The sequence below is a fragment of the Perognathus longimembris genome, chromosome 6 (genome assembly GCF_023159225.1).
Source record: "Perognathus longimembris pacificus isolate PPM17 chromosome 6, ASM2315922v1, whole genome shotgun sequence".
NCBI classification, from domain to species: Eukaryota; Metazoa; Chordata; class Mammalia; order Rodentia; family Heteromyidae; genus Perognathus; species Perognathus longimembris.
Window position 1 is genome coordinate 85,141,964 of NC_063166.1, and position 25,242 is coordinate 85,167,205.

A 25,242-nucleotide genomic window follows, 5' to 3' on the forward strand; every position below is an offset into this window, starting at 1 on the left:
TGCTTCGGCTTCAGCACCAGGAAGTAAAGCAGAAGAAAAAAACTCAAATTTTAGCCGGATATTAATTAGTGGCTCACACCTATAATCCTAGCTACCCAGGAGGCTGAGATCTGAGGATCAAGGTTTGAAGCCAGCCTGCACAAGAAAGTCCATGAGACTCTTACCTCCAAATAACTACCAAAAAGCCAGAAGTGGAGCTGTGGTTCAAATTACCGAACCCCAACCTTGAGTGAAAAAGCTAAGGGACAGCACCTAGTTCAGTACCAGCCCGTGTACAACACGACACTAAAATCTTAGAGAAAAATGTGGAAAAAGATTCCTATTACCTTAGTTATGAAGAACTTCCTAAAGATGACTCGGGAAGGTAGAGCAACAAGGCAAAACATAGATACATTCAAGGGCACTAAAATGAGGAATCCCTAGTTATCAAAGTTGGAGGTGAACCACCAAGGTAGTAACCACATATGACCCCTGAAGGACGGCAACAGCGGGCAGAACTACAAACGAGTAAGGAAGAAACAACGCAAACAAGACTGGGCAGACAGACAGGAGCCAGTCTCCAGAAAGCCACCACCAACAGCAGGGAGCACACAGAATGAGCTTCTTCCTCACTGAAGGACTTGAAGAACCAGAGAAGCCTGGTGATATGGAGTGCTACCGTAAGGTGACAACTGCCAAGCTTCTACAACTCTCACCAAAGCCCAAAACACCCCACGAAAGAAAACTACCACTGACCTGAACTTAAAAGGTGTTACAAAAGTGGAGTGTACCATGGCTTACACAAAACAGACTAAAAATGGAAATCATTCCAGCAAGTGGGACGTTGGGATTAGTCCTAGCTACTTGGGAGACTGAGATCTGAGGCTTATGATTTGAAGCCAGCCCAGACAAACCCAAGAAACTCTACAATTAACCGGCAAAAAGCCAAGAGCAGAGAGTGGGAGAGTGCCAGCCTTAAGCAAGAAGGATAAGCAAAAGCATGAAGCCACCAATGAAAATCCACCGCCAATCTTACCTAGAAAACTGACCTATCTCCAGCCAGATGGCCCAGGCAGAGCTAACTTACTATATGTGTTTTACCTTGGTAGAGAAAAGTGTAATGTATTTTTTACCCCTTTCCTTCCAAACTTATATTTTAAGTTTTAGTGCTTGAATTACACAGAAAGATAAGACTATTCAAAGTAATTTCTTTTCAAAATATACTACATATAAATTTTAAAGTAGTTCAATGAAAAGAAAATGCCACTGGATGGTGATCTCCAAGCCATATTGTTAAGAAAAAAGAAAACGAAGTACAAATCAATACATGTGACAAGTCTGGTGTAAGAAAAGAAATTCAAAAGACCACATGACTCCAAGATACAGGAGGTGATGCAGGAGAATCACAGGTTCACAGGTTCAAGGCCAACCTGGGCTACACAATGAGATCCTCTCTCAAAAATAAAATAAGCCATGCACTGGTAGCTCACACCTGTAATCCTAGCTACTCAGGAGGTTGAGATCTAAGGATTGCAGTTCAAAGCCAGCCTGGGTAGGAAAATTCATGAGAGTCTTATCTCCAGTGAACCACCAAGGAGCAAGAAGTAGAGCTGTGGCTCAATTCGTATATACTAGCCTTGAGCAACCCAAAACAAAAAGTCAAGGGATATAAATGGCCAAATTCCACAGAGAGAAACTAAAGGAACAAGAAATATAAGCCCAAGTATGAAGGGAGAACAGGCCGTGAGATGGGGTGCAGACAATGAGGCCGCAGCCCCATCTAGGCTCTTTCAGCTGACAGATCCGATCCTAGAAAAGGGAACACACGTGGCCAACACCCCCCCCCCCCAAGCACTACCTGGCCAACATAGTCACACAGTCCAAGGTGGAAAGCCCACATACACCTGCTGGAGCTCCATACTCCCACCGCATCTACTACGCAGACAACCAAGGCCATCCATCTGCCTCCAAACACCCTGAGAAGCCAGGTAGCTAGGTGCAGAGAAGCTGAGGCCCCGAAGTGGAGAGCAGCCAGGCAGGGGAAAATACAAGGGAGCTTGGGGGGGGGGAGGGGGGCACTAGGGAGAGGGCCTAGAAAGGAGGACCCAGATGGGAAGATCAGGGAGGAAAGACTGAGTGGTGAAGAACCCAGGCAGGAAGAAACCAAGAGAAAGGACCCAGGCAAGAAGGACCCATGAGGGAAGACCTAGGGGTTTTAGACCATGGGTGGAGAAGACCTGGGGGGACAGCCAAGTGGAAAGCACCCTGGTGGGAAGAAACCAAGGATCTCCTCCAATGATACAACTCAGAGGGCCAAGAAGTGCCTAGAACAAGGAAGCACACCAATAACCATCTGGAAAGAAGAGAATGCTCTGTACTGCACTGGATCCAGTGTGTGGCACTCTTGCCCTGCACCGTCCCAGACTGGTGTGGGGCAACATGGAATCCCTCCTGCAGACCACCTCCGGGCCAGACTGCCCTCCTTGAGGGTGGCTGATAAGTCTCTGGTTTTCTCTGGCCTAGCCCAGGGACAGGGACTTCCCATGGTATCCCTGCATGGCACCAGGCCACAAAGCCACAGGTTGGAAGCAGTGCTCTCAGGAACCAAAGGCCACCCGCATCCCAAGTCCTGACAGGCCTGCCTGTGATGCTACCAGAATGATCCACCAGCAACATTCTGCCACCTGACCTGCACACACAGTACCTACATCCACAACAAGCCAAGGCTACGTTGGTCTGGGTAGCTCTTTTCCTTACTTGCCCAAGTCTTACCTTGGCCTGACTAACTCTCTTTGCTCATGTTCTCAGTCTTCTGTTTCCTGAGGAGCCTGGCCACTAGCTCAATCATAGCCCTAGACCTACTCTCCTCAGAAACCATACATCTGACAGTGTGTAACCTCTACCTTCTTCCCCTAGCACACTGGCTTCTCCAGGACATACTAACCCTCACTTCTTGTGGCCAGTTAGTGAGTACTTAAGCAGGGTCTGGTCAGAGGGGTATGAGCAGGGACAAAGCTGTCCACATTCACAAGGATGCACTTCAGGGAGAAGTTCTATTCTGGCTATCTGCTCTCTATCCCTTGGTGTCCTGGGGCCAGCCACCAGCGTGCCTGCCCCCATCAGGCTGATCTGGCAGAGGCACCCGCCATCCACTTTGCCCACATCCTCCTTCCACAGTCGTCACACGCACTCCCCCGCTACTGCTTAGCCCTTGAGGCCCTTCCTTGATGCTCCTACATCATCTGCTCTTCCTTTTACCCAGCTTCAGGTCAGCATTCAGTGAATGGCCTCTGACCTCAGGAAATTCGAGATCTGTAGAGGGACAGGACTGCGCAGCCAGGCCAAGGCTCAGCAGAAAAGGGGGAGCTCACATTGGCAATTACACTGAAAACCAACACCACAGATACAACAGTCACACGAAATAGTGACAACACTTCACGTTGCCTTCACAATACTATTACGAATTATAAGCCAGGCATGTCGCCCAGTGGACAAACTCTACTAGGACTACTCCAAGTTTTTTCTTTTTTTTTTTTTTTGGCCAGTCCTGGGCCTTGGACTCAGGGCCTGAGCACTGTCCCTGGCTTCTTCCCGCTCAAGGCTAGCACTCTGCCACTTGAGCCACAGCGCCGCTTCTGGCCGTTTTCTGTATATGTGGTGCTGGGGAATCGAACCTAGGGCCTCGTGTATCCGAGGCAGGCACTCTTGCCACTAGGCTATATCCCCAGCCCCCAAGTTTTTCTTAAAAAAAGAAAATTCTTGAAAGCCAAGCCTAAGGGCTCACAACTGTAATCCCAACTATGAAAGAGACCAAAAGAGCTGGGGATATGGCCTAGTGGTAAGAGTGCTTGCCTTGCTAGCCTAGTGGCAAGAGACCAAGACAGGGAGACTGGTGGTTCAAGGCCAGCCAAACAAAAAGATAGCAAAATTCTATCTCAAAGTAAGCATTGTGACATGCACTTTTGATTCTAGTGAGGTGGTAGGTAGGAGGACCCCAATCTAGGCTTGCCCAGGATGCCTGAAAAATAAAGCAAAAAGGGGCTGGAGAGCACAGCTCAAATAATAGTATGCTGTCTAGCAACTGCAAGGTCCTGAGTTCAACTACCAGAACTACAAAAGAAAAATGCCCTCTCTCTGTCTTTCTGTCTCTCTATCACTCATACATACACTCTCTTTTATTTATTTATTTATTTATTTATTTATTTATTTTTGGCCAGTTCAGGGCCTCGAACTCAGGGCCTGAGCACCGTCCCTGGCTTCTTTTTGGCTCAAGGCTAACACTCTACCACTTGAGCCACAGCACCACTTCTGGCTGTTTTCTATACATGTAGTGCTGAGGAATCAAACCCAGGGCTTCATGTATACGAGGCGAGCACTCTTGCCATGAGGCCATATTCCCAGCCCCCCACCTCTCTTCTTAAAAAATCTATAAGGGGGAGAAGGGAAATGGGAGGGCAGAAGGGGGGGTGGGGAATGAGGGAGGAGGTAACAAGTTGGATAAGAAATGTTTTGTTTTGTTTTGTTTTAGCCAGTCCTAGGCCCTGAACTCAGGGCCTGAGCACTGTCCCTGGCTTCTTTTTTGCTCAAGGCTAGCACTCTGCCACTTGGGCCACAGCGCCACTTCTGGCCATTTTCTGTATATGTGGTGCTGAGGAATCGAACCCAGGGCCTCATGTATACGAGGGAAGCACTCTTGCCACTAGGCCATATCCCCAGCCCTGGATAAGAAATGTAAGCACTGCCTTATGTATGAAACTGTAACCCCTCTGTACCTCACTTTGACAATAAAGAAATTATTATTTTTTTAATCTATAAGTCAGGCTCTGGTGGCTCAAACTTATAACCCTATCTACTCAGGAAGCTATGCTATAAGGATCACAGTCTGAAGCCATTTGAGGCAGGAAAGTCAGACTTTTATCTCCAACTACTTACCAAAAACCAGAAGCAGAGCTGTGGTAGAGTGCTGCTGAGTTCAAGCCTCAGTGCCAACACATGCTCACACACATGCATGCATGCTCATACATGTACATACACATATACACACGTATGCACATACACATACACACACACACACACACACACACACCAGAAAGGAAAAAAAAAACCCAAAAATTGCTCTTAGCAATTCCCCTATCACTGGCCTGCTTTCTCATATGCCTTCTAAACAACCCAGGCTCATTCTCATCTTCCATCAGGGTCGGCCCATTCCACCGCCAAAAGGTAGTTTCGCATCATCCACCATCAACCCTCTTCACCTCATCTGGGCACCAGGCACCCGTGTGTCCACATGTGGGCTCCCTGCTCTCTTGCCCTCTATTCCCATCTCCAGATGCAGAATGTCACACAACTGGCCTCCAGGTCACTTTTACTGCCCCTTCCCTACACCAGGTGACCCTTCAGCTCCATCTCTAACAGCCCAAATTTGCACACCTAGAATCAAAATTTCAAGTTTCATAAATAATTAAAGTAAACAACCTGTTCTCAGCAAGTCTCCCTGTACCTCTGAACAGCAACAACTGGACTCCTGTAGACAAGCTGCCTGGGGACAGGGCTTTAGCAATACCCAGGGCTAATCACTACCACACCATGCCCATCGCACTTCTGTTGGCACACAGCAAGACCTTAGAAAGATAGTAGGTGTACTCCCTGAGACAGCAAATGACCCAAATGGCCATGACAGAAAAGGAAGCATCACATGGCCATGGGAAAGAAGGCCAGCTACTGACACTATCATGGGAAAAACCCTAGAAATAGGCAGAGCAGCATTAAGAGGCCCATGAGGCATGCGTGCCTAGGAATGGACAGGAAGAGGTCACAGAACATTCAGAAGGGGCATGACAGCTGCCACAGGCTGGGACAGTGGCTGCAATGCATGGTCACCTGACAGGGTGTGTGCAGATGCTTATTAAACTATGAATGAAAATAACCACATAAATGAAAGCAGGCCACTCAGTGACCCACGACCATGACTAACTCAGGTCTGTGTATCTAAGATCCAGAAGCACATACTCTGCTCCTGCGTAGCTTCCCATCCCAATTAATAGCCTCCAAAATGCCAGCCATCGACCCGCAGTCAGACCACACTGCTTCTGAGACTCCCTGACTCACTTCCTAGGTATCCAAGCCACTCTGCCCCACACCAGGCCCCACACTACAAAAGTGAATAGTGCTCCTGATTGCTGACAAGACTGTGGCAGACACCACTGATGAACCAACAGGCCACCCAGAGGTATGGGCTCCAAAAAGTAGCACCACTATCAAAGCCAGAACCCCATGAAAACTTGTTAAGCTGGATCTCCTCAACCCAGAGTGCCACACAGATCTATGGTAGCAAGCAGGAACACCAAGTTCTGCAGAGGCGTTAAACGTGAGTGTGCATCCCCATAACTGGGTGCTGATCCACAAGACAAGGTAGAAGCAGATCCGGAGGTGGGAGCACAGACGACCCTTTGGGGACAAGCTGCTTCAAAGAACCCACAGGATTTTTCAGTGGAACAGATGTGGTGCAGAGCACAAGGTAAGTAGGAGCACCTCAAGCAAGAGCACCTCAAGCAAGAGCAGCTAAGAATGGTCCAACAGTAGGGTACAACGAGCCACAGGGGCACTGCAGCCAAAACTGTATCATCTCTATGCCTGCAACTACATCTGGCACCTGCCAAAGACACCACACACCTGCCAGTGGTCACACCGCGAGCTGATTCAAAGCAGTTCTAAGAACACACCACTGCAAGAGCAAAGGAAATACCCTAGTATAAATAACTGCTAAAAGAAGAATGAATAATTGTTAAAAACTACCGTAACTGCCAGGCACCACGCCTGTAATTCTAGCTAGATTCTAGATCTCAGAAGGCTGAAATCTAAGGACAGAGGTTTGGAGCTAGCCCAGACAGACAAATCCAAGACTTCTCTCTCCCACTAACTAGCAAAAAAGCTGGAAATGGAGGCACAGTACAAGTAGTAGGGAGTCAGCCATGAACAAAAAAGTCAAGCAAAAAGAGGCTCTGAGTTCAAACCCTGGTACAAGGGAGGGAGGGAGGGAGGGAGGGAGGGAAGGAAGGAGGATACACACTATGCACAATGGTTCATACCTGTATGACTAGCAGAAATAAAAGATTATGGGTCAAAGCCAAGCCTGTGTACTAAGTTCCCCAGACCCTCTCTCAACAAAAAAGGCTGCATATGGTAGTATGCACTGGTTACTCCAGCTTTGGCAGGAAGCATACATCAGAGGCTCACAGTCTAGGTCACCCAGGTAAAAAAAAAATGAGACATTATCTCAAAAATAACGAGAAAAGCAAGAGTAAACAAGAGCCTGATTACAGGGTCACACCTGCAATCCCAACTACTCAGGAGGATGAGATCTGAGGATCATGACTCAAAGCCAGCCCAAGCAGGAAAGTCTGTGTGACTCTTATCTCCAATAAACTTCAAAAGACCATAAGTGGAGCTGTGGCGCAAGCGATAGAGCACTAGCGGAGAGGGAGAAAGGGGGAGAGAGGGGGGGAGAGGGGGGGAGAGAGGGGGAGAGAGAGGGGGAGAGAGACAGAGAGAGGGGGGAGAGAGACAGAGAGACAGAGAGACAGAGACAAAGACAGAGACAGACAGACAGAGAGAGAGACAGAGACAGAGACAGCGCACACACGCGCACATAGGTCCCAAGTTCAAGCCCCATGACACAACACAAATAATAACCAGAGCAAAAAGAGCTGGAAGCATAGCTCAAGTGGTAGACTACCTGCCTAGCAAGTACAAAGCCCTGAGTCCAAACTCCAGTAGTGTGATTTTTTTAAGTTTTTTTAACTCATGATATATCAAATCTGTTCCATCCTCATCCCCAGTCTCACTACAAGAACAAGCACGTCAACAAGTACACACATTCGTGGCAATCCAGGAACTCCAGGAACATGCAGAGCCTCCAGCATAACTTAGCATGACCTCAGCAGCCACACACATAGACCCATCATCCACAGCAAGCCTAGTGCATCCATGCCTTCCAGGAACCAAGCTCATGTACATCCTCTGCTGCTCTATAGTCCACAGCAGCTCCTGTGCCCAGCCTGGGAGCCAGGCCTAGAATCAGGAACAGCCTCCTTGGAGTCACGGACAGAGGCAAGTGGCAATCCTACCCATGCTCTGGTGTCAGGCACACAGAGATAGGTTCTTGAGGCCAAGTGGCCTCTCTCCATAGCTCCAAGGTGACACTCCCTACACCCAGCCACATCTGGCCTGCAAAGTATCCCAAGGATGAAAAGGCTGTCCCATCTTCAGTTCTAGATCAGTCTTCAGAGCACACTTCTTGGCCTTGGAGCCCTTTGTCACAGGACCCAAGAAGTGAGTGAAATATGCACTGCAGGCAGGAGGTTAGGCCATGCCAAGAACTGCACACGGTACCAGGCTCTAGGGTGTGGGGCCCTTCCCACTGCTCCCTGCAACATCATCTCAGTGTGTCACCCTAAGATCTCAAGTACACATTCACCACTCTAAACATCAGTTAGTAACACCAAGATGACTCTCCAACCAATTAGTAAGAGGCGACTAGGAAAAACTCTGGGTGTTCCAAGCTGATAGTGGCTATTATCAGATGGTCTGCATTAGTAATTACATGACATAAAGTGCACCTCCACTCTTATACAGCTCTGGACTCCCCAAACACTACCCTTTCTCGCAGGATGTCTCTGGCTCCTTCCACCAAGAACACAAGATGGATTGAAGTTATTGCTGAATTATACTTACTTATTGAAAAACCAACCTCACCAGACTGTACTCCTGGCTTTGCTCAGCCTCATACCAGAGCCTGCCCGCCCCAATTTCTCCTGGTCTCAACTAAATTCCCCAGCACTGGCTGCTGGGAATGTGGCTTCGCGGTAGGGTACTTGCCTAGCATTGCATGAAGCCCTGGGTTCAATTCCTCGGTACCACATAAACAGAAAAAGCCAGAAGTGGTGCTGTGGCTCAAGCAGTAGAGTGCTAGATTTGAGCAAAAGAGGCTCAAGGACAGTGTCCAGCCCCTGAATTCAAGCCACAGGACTAGCAAAAAAAAAAAAAATCCCCAGCACTCTCTACATTTAAGGCACATACAATTACTAAGTTCACTAAGCTGAAATTAGAGAATTGCATCTTCTGGTCCAGGTCCACGGGAATGGAAGAGCACCTTAACCACTGCCCACTGCCCTTCCAGCGGGTGTGCCTGGCAGATGAAGTAGCCCCAAGAGATGGTCAACAGCCCCAGGATGGGAGGAACACAAGGCCAAGGAACCTTACTGAGTCTACAAGGTTTGTCAGGTGACAACACAGGAAGCCAAAAGCACAGCATAGCCATCCCTACTGGTCCCTGGGTCTCTGGAACAGTCAGGCTGTCCTAGGTCACCTCCCAGTACTATGAGCCCTCCCCTCCTCAAGTAAACCCAGGCATCCTAATCCTCACACCACGGGTGTGTGAAGCACAAACTTAACTACAAGAGCCTCTGGGCCCATAAGAGCTGAACACATAGGAGTGGCAGGCACGCCACAGCTCCAAGTCTCCAAAAGTGGAGCCTTGTGTGATTCCTGGCAGGCAATCCGTCTGCATGCTCACCACCTTTATAAGTGGGAGGGTCCCACTGCAGACATGCCCAGAGACGTCTATAGACCAGCAGGTCCAAGCACCAGTGGGAGGCAAAGGCCTACTGTGGACCAAAAACAATGCCAATGTCACAAGGACACTGGTGGTAACTCAGGAGGGTAAGATCCAGGGGATTTTGGCCGAGCAGAAGTCTGCTAAACTCCATCTCCAAAATAACAAGTAAAACGCAAGGGCAGCTGGGTATCAGTGGCTCACGTCTGTAATCTAACTGCTCAGGGAGGCTGAGATCTAAAGATCAAGATTCAAAGCCAGCCCAAACAAGAAAGTCACTTAAGACTCCTGTCTCCAATTAATCATTAAAAAAAAAAAGCCAGACATGGAGCTTCAGCCACAGTGGTCGAATGCCACAGCCTTGAGCATAAAGCTCAGGGAGAGTACCCAGGCCATGAGTTCAAGCCCCAGGACAGACACCCCCAAAAAAGCAGGGGCAAAGGCATGACTCAAGTGGTAGAACATCAGCCTAGCAAACATGAGGCCCTGAGTTCAAGCCCCAATATACTATAATAGTGTCAGTGGCTAAAATATGTCATTCTAACTGCTCAGGAGATAAAGATCAAGAGTATTATCAGTCCAGGAACAAAGTAAGAGCAAGTCCATTTCAACTAATAAGCTGGTCATGGTAGTACACATACATAATCCCAACTGCGCAGACACCACAGGCAGGAAAAAGACTATGGTCTGAAGCCAGTCCCAGGCAAAAACGTAAGATACTATCTGGAAAAAAAAATTTTTTAAGTAGAAAAATAGCTAAAGGAAAAAAGGAATCAGGTGAAGATGGCACTGCTGGTACGAGTGAGGCCTTCCTGGATACAGACACCAAAGCTAGCAGGCCTTGGTCACAACTACTTACACGAGCCAGTAAAGTGCTTAGGATGGTGGGGTTAGCAGGGCACACCTGTAACCTGTAATCCTAGCTATTAGAGGCTGAGATCCAAAGATCATAGTTAGAATCTAGCCTGGGCAAGAAAGTCCATGAGACCCTTATCTCCAATTAATCACCAGAAAACCAGAAGTGGCTCTGTGACTGAAAATAGTAGGGCTAGCCTTGAGCAAAAAAGCTCAGGGACAGCACCCAGGCCCTGAGTTCAAGCCCCAGGACCCACCAAAAAACAAACCAAAACAAACAAACAAAAAAAGGAGTAAAAGTGGTGCTGTGGCTCAAAGTGGTAGAGCACTAGCCTTGAGCTAAAAAAGCTCAGAGACAGCACCCAGGCCCAGAGTTCAATCAAGTCCCACCACGGACAAACACAAACAAAAAAGAATTGGGACATGATTCAAGTGGTACAGAATCTACTTGGCAAGCATGAGGCCCTGACTTCAAACTCCACACACACACACACACACACACACACACACACACACACACACACACACACACACCCCACACACACACAATATCACTCTAAGCAGGAAAAGGCCAAGAAGCCAGAAGATTGAACCCTAAGGCCACAGGCCTGAACTACCAAAGGCTCTAGCTCAACATCCTAAAGAGGTGACTCAGCTTGCAGCTACCCCTTCCTGATGGCCCTGAGGCTCCCTCCCAAGAGGATCATACACCCGAACTCCACTCGCCCCCCAGCCTCAGAGCAAGCCAGCTCCCACTCCGGCACAAGACCAGCCTCTCCAGCTACAGCGCTCATCTAGGAGGTGGCCCACAGCTCTAACTGCCACAAGCATAAATGCCATCAAGCCCTGGCTGGGCATGCTGTCCCCTCTAAGGTATACCACAGTTTCCCCTCAGGGCTCAGAAAATGTACCTCGAACCCCACCCTAGCCTGCCCCATTCAGAGGAAGAAAGCCAGAACAACCCTCATCTCACTCCTCAGCCCTGAGGCCCTGAACTAGCACTGTTTCCAGTATCACACTCATCACACCACCCCAGGTCCTCCCCTGCCCCTGTACCTCTGCCTTTCACAATGTCCTCAAGCACAGAATCAGGCCCAGCTCCAACCCTCACTGGCTCCCTACTGGAATATACGCAAATACCCTGTACTCCACAGCAACAAGGAGCAGGACACGCCCACCTCCCGTCACTCCACCTGGCCTTGCTAGCCTGGGGGTTTTCTCCCAAAATGCCAGGAAATCCTTTCCTATACAGAGATGCCAAACTGCCTAAGGCAAGCCCTTCTCTTCCATTCCCAGCAATGCTCCACCTGCTACCACAAGCTACAAGTACCTATCATGAGCAGAAGTTCCTTGCTGAGGCTTCGTAGTTAACCTGTGTCTCCCAGCCACAAGGATCACATCAGGACAGCAGGAACCCAGAGCCTTCAGAAACCAGGGCAAACCTCTGCATGCTTGCTGTCAGTATGCATTCTTTAGTGTTCCAGTTCAAATGGTTCAGCATCAGCATCACTTAGCCAAAGAAATACCACCTCCAACACCACCCAACTTTCTTCCTATAGAATCCTCTCCTGGCCAGGCGCCGCTGGCTCACGCCTGTAATCCCAGCTCCTCAGGAGGCTGAGAGCTGAGGGTCATGCGTGGTTCAAAGTCAGCCCAGGCAGGAAAGTCCATGAGACTATTACATCTAATTCATCACCAGAAAATCAGAAGTGGCACTGTGGCTCCAAGCGTAGAGTGCTAGCCTTGAGCTGAAGAGCTCAGGAACAGCACCCAGCCCCACTACCAACCAAAAAAGATAAAAAAAAAAAAAAGAAATCCTTTCCTAGAACTGGCACTGTGAACGACAAATATCTATATCTGTATGTATATGTGTGTATATGTGTGGTGTGTGTGTGTGTGTGTGTGTGTGTGTGTGTGCGTGTGTCAGTCTCAGGACCAGGGAGCGAAAAAAAAAATTTTTAAAGAATCGTTTCCTAAGCCATATTTTAGCAAAGATTTTTTTTAGTTGGTCCTGGGGCTTGAACTCTGTGCCTGGGTGCTGACCCTGAGCTCTTCATCTCAAGGCTAGTGCTCTACCACTCTGAGTCACAGTGCCACTTCCAGTTTTCTGGTGGTTAACTGGATATGAGTCTCATGGGGGCTGGGGATATGGCCTAGTGGCAAGAGTACTTGCCTTGTATACATGAGGCCCTGGGTTCGAATCCCCAGCACCACATATACAGAAAACGGCCAGAAGTGGCGCTGTGGCTCAAGTGGCCGAGTACTAGCCTTGAGCAAAAAGAAACTAGGGACAGTGCTCAGGCCCTGAGTTCAAGGCCCAGGACTGGCCAAAAAAAAAAAAAAAAAAAAAAAGAGTCTCATGGACTTTCCTGCCCAGACTGGCTCTGAACCGTGATCCTCAGATGTCTGAGTAGCTAGGACTGCGGGTGTGAGCCACCAGCGCCCAGCTTAGCAAAGATTTTTAACTACTGTGGCCCCCGTGTAATGCAATTTTTCTCAAAGCCTTGAAAATGCTCTACTCACCATATGCCCACCACGGAGGGACAAGGGAAGAGTACAAACTACAGACAGGACAAGGCAAATCCCACATTAAGCGGGATCTTGAGACTATCCCAATTATCCCAATTCAGAAATACAAAAACATGTCAGCATCTGAGAAGACTGAAGTGGTAAGCCCTAAAAAAGTCGAAAGGCGCCCAAGGCTCGAGGCTGAGATCTGAGGATCATGGTTCAAAGCCAGCCCAGACAGGAAAGTCTGTGATACCCTTAACCACCAGAAAACCAGAAGTGGAGCTGTAGCTCAAGGGACAGCATCCAGGCCCAGAATTCAAGCCCCACAATTGAAAAAAAAAAGTCTGGGTAAAGTGAGCTTCATTTTCTTCACATTTGTGTTTTGTTTTCTACTTTCTACAGTGATTAAAAATTTATTTTATAGGGGCTGAGGATATGACCTAGTGGCAAGAGTGCTTGCCTTGTATACATGAGGCTCTGGGTTCGATTCCCCAGCACCACATATACAGAAAATGGCCAGAAGTGGCGCTGTGGCTCAAGTGGCAGAGTGCTAGCCTTGAGCAAAAAGAAGCCAGGGACAGTGCTCAGGCCCTGAGTCCAAGCCCCAGGACTGGCCAAAAAAAAAAAAAAAAAAAATTTATCTTATAATCTCAAAAGAGTTGAAAGTCGTTTTCAAGCAGCTAATACTTTTATGACAATATTATTTTTTAAGAAGGGCAGGTGCCAGTGGGCCAGGCCTGTAATCCTAGCTACTCAAAAGGCTGAGATCTGAGGATCACAATTCAAAGCCAGCCCAGGCTGGAAAATCTAAGAGACTTATCCCCAGTTAACCAGCAAAAAGCCACAAATGGAACTGTGGCTCAAGAGTAGAGTGCTAGTCTTGAGAGAAAAAGGACAAAAAAAAAAAATTCAGGGATAGCATCCAGGCCCAAAGGTCAAGGCCCAGAACAGGGTACCCCAATTTTTTTTTTCAAGTGGAGTTGCTGGGGGTGGGAATATGGCCTAGTGGCAAGAGTGCTTGCCTCCCATACATGAAGCCCTGGGTTCAATTCCCTAGCACCACATATACAGAAAACGGCCAGAAGTGGCGCTGTGGCTCAAGTGGCAGAGTGCTAGCCTTGGGCAAAAAGAAGCCAGGGACAGTGCTCAGGTCCTGAGTTCAAGCCCCAGGACTGGCCAAAAAAATAATAATAGTAATAATAAATAAATAAGTAAATAAAATGGAGTTGCTAATTTTGTCTTCATCAACAGATAAAGTCATCTATTTATAAAAATGTCCTTCAAAAGTTATCACTTAAACAAGGAAAGCTTACAATTTTACCCTGAGATAAACTTGGGAAGCGTAACAGGAACCACCTTGACTTCAAGGATGCAGATGCAGGTCCTACAGCCCAATAAGCTACTCCGGTTTCCAGGCTGGGGGATAAAGGAGGCTGGTGACACTCTGATCCAGTGATTCTGAGAAACACTGGAGTAGAGGTTTAGGGGCAACCCTCTAGGTTCACAATGGTCAGGTAAGCCAGGTTCCCCTTTCCCACAAAGCTCTGCCCACACATGGCAGTTGGATAACCAGCTGCTTCCCAGGCTCAGATCCTCTGTATACTCAAGAGTCCATACGCACATAAGCATCAGGCCAAGACACATCAGACCTCTTAATTGTCCATGGCCATCTACTGCTCTACTGAAACATGAGCCTCACCAGTTCTGAAAGACACTTGCAATCACAGGTCATCATCACCAAGGAGCTCCTGACTGATCAGATGATGATGACAAGCCAGCCTTGGAGCTCACCAGACAAAAAGAGCCACTGGCACTGTGTGAGGCATCCACCCAAACCCAGCAGGGCTTTGGGGACATGCTCAGGAGACCTGCCTCTGTTCCATGCTAGGCAGAGCGCTAAGAAGAACTACCCCATGCTGTCCTTCACAGTTCCAGAAAAGTTTTATTTTTCTTTGCTCTATTCACGTGTCACTGTGACCCGAGTACTATCAAGAAGAAAACTGGGTTCAGGTCTTTGGCCAAAGGCCAGCCCCTACCCAGACCTCTCTGCAGGTAGCTGCTCCAGTGGGGAGGTGGCCTCCCCCCACAGCCCACCTGTGACAACCCTGTAACTCTCCATGACAGCCAGCCCGTGAGCCCCGGCACTAAACTCCTCACCCTCCCTGGTCACGGATTTGACTTGAATAAAGCTCTTCTTAAAGAGATTTTGCTACTTTGACAGCAAGCTCATGCTTGAAACAGTAGAAACTTAGGGATCTGGGAGAGGGAAGGAATCAAAAATGCTACTTGTCAACTGTGTGCAGCCTCATCCTAACAAAATTCCACATTCCTCACAGAACAGTCAACTCCATTTCACAGAACAGAAAACCGAGGCTCCGAGGCTCCGTGAGCAATATACTCATCCCAGATCAAAGGTCAGCTGTTCCCTTGAGTCACAAGCTGACTTTCCAAGCATGTTCTTGTGTCACAGACCTGACAGCCAACATGTAGCCACAAGAACCCTACTTCAGCAACAGCCTTCCATTCTCCATGGCCCAGCTTGGAGATTAAGCCCTAGCTCAAGATGGCCCAGAGCATGTTGTCAGCCACCAGCAGACTCGTACTTTCCCCAACTGAGCAACTCACTAAGGATGGAAGTTAGTGCCTCCAAGACACCTTACCCCACCCCTGCTCTCAGCAACTTTGCAGCATCCTCCTAAAGCAGTAGCCCAGGGTGGGTGGTCCTTAGGCCAATGTATCCAGGGCCATTCCTGCTCTGGAAAGGGAACCAGAGCCTTAACTAAATCTAAGGGCAACCAGAGAGCAAATTCCACATGAAGGCAGAGTAAACACAGCCACATGAAGGAAAATGCTCCTTTTTAATGCCTTATTTAAGAAATGAATGTCAGGCCAGGGCACTCACTGATGGCTCATACCTGTAATCTTAGCTATTCAGGAGACTGAGATCATCCGAGGACCGCCATCCAAAGCCAGCCCAGGCAGAAAAGCCAGTCCATGAGACTCCTCTCTTTGATTAACCACCAAAAAAAGCCAAAAGTGGAGCTGTGTCTCAAGTGGTCGAACACTAGCCTTGAGCAAAAGATGCCCAAGGACAGCACCCAGGCCCTAAGTTCAAGCCCCAGGACTAGCACCAAGAGAAGGAAAGGAAGGAAGGAAGGAAGGAAGGAAGGAAGGAAGGAAGGAAGGAAGGAAGGAAGGAAGGTCCTGAGTTACCTATCCACAAAGATCTTTCAAAACCACTTCAGCACTCTAGTTTTGACATCATTATCACTCAGGGCCAGCACCCAAGCCCAGAGTTCAAGCCCCAGGAAAAAAAGGGGGGGAGGGGCTGGGAATCTGGCTTGACAGTAGAGTGCTTGTTTGCCTTGCATGCATGAGTTCTATTCCTCAGCACCACGTAAACAGAAAAGGCCGGAAGTGGTGCTGTGGTTCAAGTGGTAGAGTGCTAGCCTTGAGCAAAAAGCCAGGGACAGTGCCCAGGCTGAGCCCAAGGCCCAGGACTGGCAAAATAAAACAATAATAAAAATTTAAAACTTTAGTAAGCTTTAAGAATGAAACTTGGCTTGAAGACCTCAGGGTGAGATTCTGTCACACGGTGACCTCTAAGGCAGGAGGGGTACTGGGAGGAGACCGGCCTCTTTCACACGTCACTTAACTGCCAATGAGCTGTTATTCCATTTGACACCAATGTGTAGCTTTGAGACTCTATCTTCCACTAATGCCTCTGGCTCCACCTGAGTTTGTCACAAAGTTATTAACCAAAAGAGAACTTTGTTGGAAGTTACTTCACTGTTTGCTCTATACATTTCTATTACTAAGACACCCATGTAAAAACATCAATTAGAAGAACAGTTAACATTTCCTGATCAGTCACATACATAATTAGAATATTCATAACCTGTCATTGTGATTTGAATGATTAGAATTGGCTTGAAGTGTTGATGGTGGTTTTAACCACCAAATACTTGTTTCATTTTTGCTGCTATTAAAGTAATATAATTAATCAGACTTCCTCATCAAAAGATCAACTGAAGGGGAGAATGAGATGAACCTAAGTATGCTTTCCAGAAAAGTATATGGCAACTATAAAGCACAGCTCTCTCCACATTTGCCACCCAAATGTCAGCAGGCCTTAGTCTGCTCTCACCCACATGAAAACTGATGCAGAAACACAGGAGGAGTTTTTTTTTTCCCGTGGGATTGTCTCCTGACCAAACCCAGCCAGCCTTAAACTGAGGACCGAAGTTCAGAACTGACAGCAGTGATGGCCTTTTCGAAGCATGCCCTCCTTCTCCAAAGGAGAAAGGAATGGGCTTTACCTATAAGCCCCTCATACAGCACAAGGGAACCCAGCTGGGAGCCCCAGACAGCTAATCAGATCTCACACAGGATGGGCCAGGCACCAGGCTCCCTCTCTGTCTTCCCGGTAAGGGAGAGTGTAAAGTAAACACAAAGTATTGTGGAATTTCACACAAGAGGCTACAACCACAAGTTACCTGTTTTGTTTTGTTTTTTGTTCAAGACTGGGACTTGGGACTCAGTATCTGATGCTGGCTTATGCTCATTGGCTGGCACTCTACCAGCTGAGCTGTGCCTCCAACCCCTACCTTTTCAAAACATAACTAAACATCAGCCATATTTTCCACTGAAAGGTCCTAAGACTCATACTAAAGCAACAGAGGCACACTCAAACCCCCAGCAAGCCTCTCAGCACTCCCCAGATGTGTGTGTGGCCAAGTGCACCTCTGGAGGGCTAGATGTGTGCCACACCCACCTCCTTGAAGCTTGGCAGCCCCCCCCCCATCACCCCCAGAAACACTTCCTCTCTTAGTGAAGCAGACCCCGCAGGACATTTGACCGGTGGCCCTGAACCTTGTGGCTTTCTTTAGCAGGAGAACCTCTGCTCATGAGAGGCTCTTTCAAAGGACAGGCGAGGACACGGTGGCAGCCTGATGTTCTCTGCTTCTCTACTACTGCTGCCCCCACGGCGGCAGCGCTGGTGCCGCTACAACCGCTGCACATGTCACTACAGACCACGAGAGGAGCGCTTGGGGCTCGGCACTCCAGCCCCGGACTGAGTGGGAACGCTGGGTTGGTGACTCCCAAACAAAAGCAGCCCGCCAGCAGCTCCGGAGCAGAAACGGCCCATCAAGCTCAACTCCGGGGCCACCGAGCCGAGCCAAACAGGAAAAGTTAGCACGCCTTCGGTGCCCGAAGCATCCGCCGCACCAGCAGGCGTGGGCTCCCGCACAGGCCGCTCCTGCCCCGAGACCATCCTGCCGAGGGTCCTCCACGGTGCCAGCGAGACAAGAAAGATGCCCAGGTGGGCACCACCTGAGGGCCGAAACTCCGTGCTGGGGCAGAGGGGACCGCAGCCCCCAGGGGGCGGGGAAGCCCGAGCTCCACGGGACTCCCTCACCTCACCTGAGGGAGAGGGTGTCACCCTGCCTCGCCCCCGGGTGTCGACCGGGTGACCCCCCCGGGAGGCTGCACCACCCCGGGGGGAGGGGGGGCGCCAGCAGGCGGTCTCCCACTCCTCGGACCAGAGCCCCTCGGGAGCCCGGGGAGAGGAGCCGACCGGGCGACTCGGGGTGGCCGCACACGGGCAGCAGGGCGGCAGGCTCGCTCGTGGGCTCGCAGGCCAGCGGGGCCGGCCCGCACCTGGACGGAGCCGGGGACGGGGCCTGCGGCCGCGGGCCCCCGCGAGCCCAGCGGCCCGGGCGCGGCCCCAGAACCCGGCCAGAACTTCCTGGAACGGCGGCGGCCGCCGAGCCCCCCGCCCCGCCCCTCCCCGGCCGCCCGCCCCGCGCGTCCGCTCACCTGGGGGCAGCTGGAAGTTCTGGATGTTGGTCGGGTTCTGCGGCGGCTGCGGCAGTCGGGGGGCCAGCACGGTGGGCGTCAGGGTGGCCCGGATCCCGGCGGTGGTGGTGGCCGAGGGCGTCCGGGGCAGGCTGGGGGTCGCGGCGGCGGCGGCGGCGGCGGCGGGGACGGCGCCTTTGGGCAGCCCCGCCGGGGTCCCGGGCGCGGGCTGCGGGACGCCGGCGGGGCTGGGCAGCGCCCCTGGCATGGCGGGCCCGAGCAGCACGCCGCCCCGCCGCGCCCGCCGCCGCCGCCGCCGCGCCCGCCGCCGGCCCCGCGGTCTTGGGCGGCTCGGCTTTGCCCCCCTGCGCGGGCGCGCCGGCCCCCGGCTGCCCGCCGAGCCCCGCGGCGCCCCCGGTGGCCGGGGCGGGGACCGGGGCGGGCGCGGCGGCGGCGCGGCGGCCCCGGCCCCGTTCTGCGCGGCGGCGGCGGCGGCGGCGGGCGCGGGGGGGCGCGGGCGCGGCGGGGTGGCCGGGCGGCCGGGCGGGCGCGGCGGGCGCGGGGGGCGCGGGCGGCGGGGGCGCGGCGGGCGCGGGCGCGGCGGGCGGCGAGGGCGCGGCGGGCGCGGGCGCGGGGGCCGCCTGGATGACGGAGCCGGCGGCGGGCGGCGGCGCGGGCCCGTTGTTGACCGGGCTGACAGCAGGTGCGGCGTGCGGCGCGGTGGGCGGCGCGGCGCTCCCATTCAAAGTTTGCGCGGTGCCGGGGCCGGGGCCGGGCGGGCCGGGCTTGGCGGCTCCGGGGCCGGCGGCGGGCGGGGCGGCGGCGGGCTCGGGCCCCGCGGCGGCGGCGGCGGCGACGGGGGCGGCGGCGGCGGCGGCGGCGGCGGCCGGGCAGGGCCCCGCGCTGGCCTCGGGCGGCGGCCTCAGCTTGGCGGGCGCCGGCGCGGGCCCTGCGGGGACAAGCGGGCGGCGCGGTGAGCCGGGGCCCGCGCGCCGCGGCCCCCCCGCCCGCCGGCCGCGCTCTACCTGCGGGGGGCGGCTCCGGCGCCGCTGCGGGGCGCGCCCTCGGCGGGGGCGGCCGGCCCTGCGCCCGCGGCTCCGGCCGGGCTGCCGCTCACAACATGGTTCCCGAGCGCGCCGGCGGCCGCGGCCCGCAGCTCGGGCGCGCGCGGCGCGAGGTGGTGGTGGTGGGCCGCGCTGGCCGCCAGCTGCGACTCGAGCGAGCCCACCAGGTCGCTCACCACTTTCTCGTCCACCTCGCTGTTGAAGAAGACCTCGTCCAGCAGATCCGAGCCCGCCGCCATCTTTCCTCCTCGCCGCCGCCGCCGCCGCCGCTCGGCCGAGCGCGCCTGGGCAGGAGGAGGTTCCAGCGGGGCGCGGGGCGGGCGGGGGGGCGGCGCGCGGGGCGGGCGGGGGCGCGGCGCGGGGGGAGGGGCGCGCCTCTGCGCAGGCGCCCCGGCGGGCGCCGCCCCCGCCCTCGCGCCGGCGGCTGCCGATTGGCTGCGGCCTGCGCTTAAAAGGCGCGGCCAATGGCTGCGAGCGCCAGAGGCCGAGGCGCGGGCGGGCCGGTGGGAGCCGCGGTCGGGCGGGGGCGGCCGCGGGCCCGGGACGGGGGCGGCGGGGGCGCTCGGGGCCGGGGGGGGGGGGGGAACCCGGGCCGGCGACGGGCGGCGGCGGGGGGTGGGGGCGGCGGCGGGGCTCGCCCTTTGTCTCCGCCGCTCCAAAATGGCTGCGGCCCCGCGCCGGCGCTCCCGGGGTGCGGGCTGGGGACGAACCTGCGGGGCGGCGCGCGCTCGGGCCCGGCCGGGCGGCGGCAGCGGGCGGGGCCGGGCGGCGCTCGGGGCTCCCGCGGGGCGCGGGGCGCGCGGGGGGACGCGGCCGCGGGGCGGAGGGCCGGGGCGCCACGCCGACTCTGGGGGTGCAGCCGGGAGCCCCGGACGCGGCCTGGCGCCCGCGGGCTGGTCTCGCCGGGGTGGGGTGGCGGTGCTGAGGGCGCCTCCCCGCGAGGAGCGCCCCTGGCCGGGCGGCCTCCGACCTCCCCGCCGTGGGCCCGTGCCGTGCGGCTTTGTGGGCTCGCAAAAGCCCAGAAACGGTTCCCAGGCGGAAGAGCCCCTCCCGAGGCCTCGCTGCCCCCGGGCCGCGCAGCCCCAGCGCCGCAGGACCCGGCCCCGGGCCCCCCCAGGCCCAGGGTAACGACCCACCCTCCGCCCCGGGTCTGAAGAGCTCGCCTATGGTGGCTCCCCTCGGATGGTCCGTCCCAAACGCGCAAGCAGGCGTGGGGCTCCCCCCCCCCCCCCCCCGGCTCACCCGAGCTCTCCCACCCAGGCAGAAAGAACCCTGGCAGTTACAGGTCTGAAATACCAGGTTTTGTTGTTCTCGCCATTCTGGGATCAGCGTAGGGCCTGAAGCGCGCTAGGCCAGTGCCGCACCACTGAGGCCCCCAGTCTTGAAACTTTTCTTTTTAGCTTTGCAATACTTGTATTTGAACCCAGGGCTTTGAATTTGCTAGGCAGGAGGCATGCTACTTGAGCCTTACCTCCTGCCCCGAATCTGTATGTGGTGTGCGTGTGCGCGTGCGTGCGTGTGCTGGTCCTAGGGCTTGAACTCAGGGCTTGGGCGCTGTCCCTGTGATTCTTTTTCTCAAGGCTAGCCCTCTACCACTTGAGCCACAGCACAGCTTCTGGCCTTTTCTGAGGTAAGAGTCTTACAGACTTCCTTGCCTGGGCTGGCTTCAAACCACCATCCTCAGATCACAGCCTCCAGAGAGTAGCTAGGGTTATGGGTGTGAGCCACCAGCACCGAGCAAATGCCAGTATTTTTAAATATTGCCTCGTTAGAAGGTTTTAAAGTAGACCAAACCATCCGCAGGCTGCCGGTGAGTCCCCTGTGCAACTTGTAGTGGGAACCTTTAGGATGGTGCTGGGGCTGAGTTGAATGCCATGTCAAAGAGACCACGATTGCCAGGCTCACATCACTTTGGGTGTTCCCCTCAACGCAACCCACCCTGTCTATCTAGGGCTACCGTACTACTATCAGCACTGCCACATCCACCAAGCCATGCCTCCTGCATCCACCTAAAGAGCCTCCACAGGCTCTACTGTCCTTGCTGACAGCACCCCCTGCCCGCCCCCTTGAGTTGTTGGTGGCAGTGGTTTAACAAGGGTCTGCACCCACCCACACCCCGGGCCCTTTACAAGCCTGTATGTATCACGGACCTGCTCCGAGTATTGGATCCACCGATAAAGCTCTCCTACCCCACCCCGAAACCCGGTGCAGTGAAGAAGCCCTGTGGCCCCCACTCCCTGCCCTGACATTCATGAGGCAGTAGATGCTGGCAGCTTTTTGGTCCCCCTAGACACTTAGGGATGACACTGTCATCTTAAGTGTCTCTGTGTGGCTTTACACATTGCCACAGCATTTGTGACTTCTGTAGTTTGCATAAAGGCGGCAATTAGGACAAGTATAACACAAATACCACGTGTAAACATGAACAAATGTGATCACCAGTGAGTGGCAGAGCCCAACCACGCTGCAGACAAGCAGGGCTGAGGACAAAAATGACAGCTTCCTAGGGGGCAGTTCCGTGGGCCTTTTAATTTATTAAGCAGTACGGTGTCTCCTAATAACAATGGACGTTGAGATGCACTTGGTTAACTACAAGAAAAAAGGAAGAAGTCAGTGACTTGTGCAGTTCCAGCTGCGAGCCATGTGCAGTGTGTGTGTTGCCCATGTCTGTCTGAAATCCTTCTCTATAAAACCTGTAAGAAGACAGCTGGGGGGGCCGGGGCTGGGGCTGGTTCCCAGAGCACCACTTCCTGACAGGCCTCTCCAGACCTGTGTACAGCCTTCTGCTATGCAGATTTAGCTCCTGTGCGTGGCCAACACAGAGCCAAGGAGCTAGCTTGTAACTACCATGTGGACACAGGCACACACTTCTTACTTAGCAAAAATGTTACCCTCTTACGTAGAAGTCTGAGGTCCGCTGTGGGCAGGGCCACACCCCTGGGCTTGGGAGGGTCCTTCCTTGCTCTTGCAGCTTCTGGGGCCCACGGGCGGCCCAAGCCTTGTAGCAGCAGCCCTTCATCTGGCTTCATCTGGCTTCTCCCTCTGCCTGGGTTCTCTCATTACATTTTGAGATAGGGTCTCACTTTGCTGTCCGAGGTTGCTGTGAACTCCTGCTCAAGTGATTCTCTTGAGTAGCTGGCACTTGTTACAAGGAAGCCAATCCTTGCATTTGGGACTCACATCCAAAGTGGTGGTGGTGTGTGTGTGTACCTGCATGTATGCATGAAGGGTAGTCCTGGGGCTTGAACTCAGGGCCTTTCCCAAGTTCAAGTGGAAAACTTGACTCTACTCAAGGCTGTTGTTCAACTACCACTTGGCCCACCGCTGCTCCTCTTCCAGTATTTTGCTGATTCACTGGAAAGATAGTTTCAAAGACAGCCAGGCACTGGTAGCTCACATCTGTAATCCTGGCTACTCAGGAGGCTAAGATCTGAGGAGTGTGGTTCAAAGCTAGCCTGGGCAGGAAAGTCCGTGAGACCCATATCTCCAATAAACCACAGAAAACCAGAAGTGGTGCTCTGACTCAAGTGGGTAGAGCACTGGCCTTGAGCAAAAAAGCTCAGGGACAGTGCCCAGGCCCCATGACCAACAACAAGTCTCATAAATATTACTGCCCCAATTGGCTTTGAACCTTCACCCTCAGATCTCAGCCTCCTGAGTAGCTAGAATTACAAGTGTGCCCACCAGCACCCGACCCAGAGTGATTTCCAACTCCTGTGCAGACGCTGCCCTGAAACTTACTTGCTTTTATTCCTGGTAGATGTGGGCTGGGGGAGGGTCTATATCATCTAGTCTACACTAGATGTCCAGTCTTCCCACCTATAGAGAGAAGGCCTTGAAGAGGTCAGAGGCCCTTACTTGCTTGACCAGTTCCTTACCCCACAGGGAAACAGCAACCTACCACTTGAAGGATGGTAGTGCCCCTGGGCTGTGGGCACGGTGCCCATCAGGTGGGCCTCAGAAGTTCTTGTTGCTTTGCATAATTTCTACATGCTCAAAAAATTCAAAATCCAGGGGCTGGGAATATGGCCTAGTGGCAAGAGTGCCTGCCTCGGATACACGAGGCCCTGGGTTCGATTCCCCAGCACCACATATATGGAAAACAGCCAGAAGTGGCACTGTGGCTCAAGTGGCAAAAAGAAGCCAGGGACAGTGCTCAGGCCCTGAGTTCAAGCCCAGGACTGGCAAAAAAAAAAAAAAAATTCAGAATCCAGTCCTTGATACCATGGTGCTGCCTTTGGATGTTGAGTGTCACCCGAAGGTCTGTGGGTTAAAGGCTTGGTCCCGGGGTTGGGGATATGGCCTAGTGACAAGAGAGCTTGCCTCGTATACATGAGGCCCTGGGTTCGATTCCCCAGCACCACATATACAGAAAACAGCCAGAAGTGGCGCTGTGGCTCAGGTGGCAGAGTGCTAGCCTTGAGCAAAAGGAAGCCAGGGACAGTGCTCAGGCCCTGAGTCCAAGGCCCAGGACTGGCAAAAAAAAAAAGGCTTGGTCCCCTGGGAGGCGATGGTGCAGTGTCCTTAGTAGGTCTCTGGGGTTGTGCCTTCTAGGGGAATTGTGGAACCTAGTCATTTCTTCTTTTGCACCCTGGACGTGAGGTTGAGTAGTTTTGCCCTGCCACATGCTCTGTGTTGTGCCCAAATCCATGGGGTCAGCCAGTGCTGGGTTAAAACCAACAAAAGGACCAGCCAAAATAAACCTTTTTCTTCATAAACTAATTCACCTCAGGTATTTTGTTGCAGTGACAGAAAGCAGACTAGCATACCTACTCTCCTGAAAACAGTTTTGTCACTGACAAAGTACGAACTGGCAAAAATATGTAAAGCTGTTAGATGCTGACCATTAAATGTCAATTACAACACAAAAAATAAGACCCTTACATACTTATCCTAGCAACTGAGAGACAGAGGAAGGGCTTGGAATATGGCCTAGTGACTAGAGTGCTTGCCTCCTATACATGAAGTCCTGGGTTCAAATCTTCACCACCACATAGATAGAAAAAAAAAGGCCAGAAGTGGCACTGTGGCTCAAGAGGCAGAGTGCTAGCCTTGAGCAAATAAATAAAGCCAGGAACAGTGCTTAGGCCCTGAGTTCAAGCCCCAGGAGGCAAAAAAAAAAAAAAGAGAGAGACCAAGACAGAGGAGGACCAACATAGCAAGACTTTGTCTCAAAATAAATAAATAAAGACATTTTACAGGAGTATTGAAAACAAAAATGCCTCAATATAAAATGAATGAGACTGTGGCTTGAGGCGCCCTGGCAGGAGGGGCTGGCAAGACACCTCTGTGCTGTGGCTCACGAGGCAGACTGCCCAGCGGTGGTAAAGCTCCCAGGACACAACTGGCTCCAGAAGCCCAGCGCTGGGCATGATGGCACATACCCGTCATCCCAGCTGCCCAGGAAACGTAAATAGGGGG

General features: G+C 52.9%; 1 protein-coding gene across 1 annotated transcript in view; it reads right to left on the reverse strand.

Moving 5' to 3' along the window:
- Positions 1-20,083, reverse strand: part of Taf4 (TATA-box binding protein associated factor 4) — a 60,232-nt gene extending 40,149 nt beyond the window's left edge. The window contains 4 exon segments of the mRNA XM_048349689.1: positions 18,779-19,050; positions 19,052-19,761; positions 19,763-19,813; positions 19,815-20,083. Coding sequence (XP_048205646.1) covers positions 18,779-19,050; positions 19,052-19,761; positions 19,763-19,813; positions 19,815-20,060 — 1,279 coding nt within the window. The 5' untranslated portion in view covers positions 20,061-20,083.
- Positions 20,084-25,242: the final 5,159 nt, after the last annotated feature.